The sequence below is a fragment of the Protobothrops mucrosquamatus genome, unplaced genomic scaffold, assembly GCF_001527695.2.
Source record: "Protobothrops mucrosquamatus isolate PMUCROS unplaced genomic scaffold, P.Mucros_1.0 scaffold5030, whole genome shotgun sequence".
NCBI lineage: Eukaryota > Metazoa > Chordata > Lepidosauria > Squamata > Viperidae > Protobothrops > Protobothrops mucrosquamatus.
In genome coordinates this window covers 20,924-24,028 of record NW_015390907.1, presented here as the reverse complement: position 1 = coordinate 24,028, position 3,105 = coordinate 20,924, and the positions used below count along the sequence as shown (strand labels likewise).

Sequence of the window (3,105 nt, the reverse complement as noted above, 5' to 3'; positions counted from 1 at the left end):
GCAGGAAAAAACCAACCCCTTTTATTCTTCACAGACCTGAGTCAATGTCCAAGTCCAACAAACACAGTCCACAGAAACTCGATCCTCGACACAAACGGTTGCCTTCGGCCACCAGCACCTCCCATACCTTCCCTTTTATTATGCAGCCCAGGCGTGGCTTCCTAATACCTTCTCCTTTGCCTTTGGAGCCGCCCCATTGCATCCCTCTGTCCTGCTCTCTTTGCCTGCCGGCGCTTTTGTGCATCCTGGATTTGTCCCAGCTGTTCTTCATCACTGTCCAACTCAGGCTTCCAGCACAGCTGTGTCTCAGCCTGAGCGCGAGTAGAGGGGCCAGGCTCCTCGTCCGACCGTAAGTCTTGGAGCTCCTCAGAGCCTTCCTCCGACTCTGATGTCACTCCAGGCCCCCCCCCCTCCTCCTCCTCCTCTGATTCCCCAGACTCAGCTGCCGGGTCCACTGGCTGGTGAGGAATCATAACACGACCAGCATTCTCTGCTACGCAACTTTGGTTTTTGAACGTGTCCTTTTGATTGCAAAGGATACACAATTAAAACCCCTGCCACAATTCCCAAGGGAGATATTTCTCATTCATTCATTCATTCATTCATTCATTCATTCATTCATTCATTCATATGGCTGCCCATCTCAAATGGATGACCCAGAGCAGTCCTTGGTGTCTCTGAACTTGGTGATTTCCTTGCAGATATTTCATGACCCAACTAGGAAACATGGAGGAGGAGGAGGAGGAGGAGGAGGAGGAGGAGGAGGACTGTGGGGTCTTTGGTATTCTCTGAAGTTAGTTGTTTTCTGGCAGACATTTTATGACCCAACTAGAGAATATCATCAGTTGTAGAAGCAATTGGGGTTTGTTGTTACCTAGTCGGATGATAAAACGTCTGCAAGAAAACAGCCACGCTCAGAGAGGACTCCTCAGTTCAGGGTCTTCAAACTTGGCCCTTTGATGACTGGTGGACTTCAGCTCCCAGAATTCCTCAGCCAGGCAGAAGGAATTCTGGGAGTTGAAGTCCACCAGTCATCAAAGGGCCCAGTTTGAAGACCTCTGCCTCAGTTCAACCCTGAGCCACACATATTCCTCTGTTGGATGGATGGATGGGGAATTCTGGGAGTTGAAGTCCACAAGCCATGGTTGCCCACCTCTCTTCTAAAGCCTGCCTTTCCTGCCTCCACAGCCGTCTATAACGCACACACGAAGGTGGCTGTGAAGACCATGAAGCCGGGCAGCATGACGGTCAAGGCCTTCCTGGAAGAGGCCAACATCATGAAGACCCTCCAGCACGACAAGCTGGTCAGGCTCCATGCAGTGGTGACCAAGGAGGAGCCCATCTTCATCATCACCGAATTCATGGAGAAAGGTGAGGACAAGTAATTGCCTATCGTGGCTTATCTCAGCCTGGCACCCTCCATCATCGGCTGAGTCCTCAGCTTACGACCACAATTGAGGTTGTCCTCAGTTTACGACAATTGAGGTAATCCTCAAATTACGACCACAGTTGTAGTCCTCGACTTACTATCACAATTGAGGTAATCCTTAAATTATGACCACAATTGAGGTAATCCTCAACTTATGACCACAATAGAGGTAGTCCTCATCTTACGACAATTGAGGTAGTCCTCAATTTATGACAATTGAGGTAATCCTCAGCTTACGACCACAATTGAGGTAGTCCTCGACTTAACCACAATTGAGGTAATCCTCAGCTTACAACCACAATTGAGGTAGTCCTCAACTTATGACCACAATAGAGGTAGTCCTCATCTTACGACAATTGAGGTAGTCCTCAATTTATGACAATTGAGGTAATCCTCAGCTTACGACCACAATTGAGGTAGTCCTCGACTTAACAACCACAATTGAGGTAATCCTCAGCTTACAACCACAATTGAGGTAGTCCTCAACGTATGACCACAATTGAGGTAATCCTCATCTTACGACAATTGAGGTAGTCCTCAATTTATGACAATTGAGGTAATCCTCAGCTTACGACCACAATTGAGGTAGTCCTCGATTTAACAACCACAATTGAGGTAATCCTCAGCTTACAACCACAATTGAGGTAGTTCTCAACTTATGACCACAATTGAGGTAATCCTCATCTTACGACAATTGAGGTAGTCCTCAATTTATGACAATTGAGGTAATCCTCAGCTTACGACCACAATTGAGGTAGTCCTTCACTTACGACCACAATTGAGGTAATCCTCAGTTTACAACCGCAATTGAGGTACAGTAGTTCTCGATTTACGACCACAATTGAGGTAATCCTCAGTTTACAACCGCAATTGAGGTAGTCCTCAACTTACAGCCACAATTGAGGCACTTGTGAATTGAATCTTGATCTTAATCTCGATTTACAACCATAATCCAGCCTGAAATTTATCACCGTAATCCAGCCTGAAACTTTTGTGGCTAAATGAAACATTGGTTAAGGGATTTTTACCCCGTTTTACGACCTTTCTTGCCTCAGTTCTTAAGGGAATCACCGCAGCTGTGAGGTTAATCACATGGTCATGAAGTGAATCTGGTTTCCCCCTTGACTAGCCTTCTCAGAAGGTCGCAAAAGGAGGATCCCAGGATCTCTCCCCCCCCCCAGAAACGTCCCACTTGCCTTAAAAGGGTCTCCTCTGTCTCCACAGGCAGCTTGCTGGATTTCTTGAAGAGTGACGAAGGCCAGGATCAGCCTTTCCCCAAGCTGATCGACTTCTCTGCCCAGGTGAGTGTGTGGAATAACAGAACAACAGAGTTGGGCGGGGGCCTTGGGAGGTCATCTAGTCCAGCCCCCTCCTCTCAAGCAGGAGAGGAGGGAGGGAGGGAGAGACAGAGAAAGAGAGGGAGTGTAACAGAGAGAAAGAGAAAAAGAGAGAGGGAGTGTGAGAGAGGGGGAGGGAGGGAGAGAGAGACAGAAAGTAAAAGTGAGAAAGAGAGGGAGTGGGACAGAGAGAAAGAGAGACAGGGGGAGAGACAGAAGGGGCAGGGAAGGAGAGACAGAGAGAGAAAGAGAGAGGGAGTGTGAGAGAGGGGGAGGGAGAGACAGAAAGAGAGAGAAAGAGAGGGAGTGTGACAGAGAGAAAGAGAGAGAAAGGGGGAG

General features: G+C 48.1%; 1 protein-coding gene across 1 annotated transcript in view; it reads left to right on the top strand.

Annotated features, from left to right (window-relative positions):
• Nucleotides 1-3,105, top strand: part of HCK (HCK proto-oncogene, Src family tyrosine kinase) — a gene marked incomplete at its 5' end in the record, with an annotated part of 18,998 nt that overhangs the window by 7,463 nt on the left and 8,430 nt on the right. The window contains 2 exons of the mRNA XM_015828860.1: nucleotides 1,189-1,371; nucleotides 2,654-2,730. Coding sequence (XP_015684346.1) covers nucleotides 1,189-1,371; nucleotides 2,654-2,730 — 260 coding nt within the window. The remainder of the gene's footprint in view (nucleotides 1-1,188; nucleotides 1,372-2,653; nucleotides 2,731-3,105) is intronic.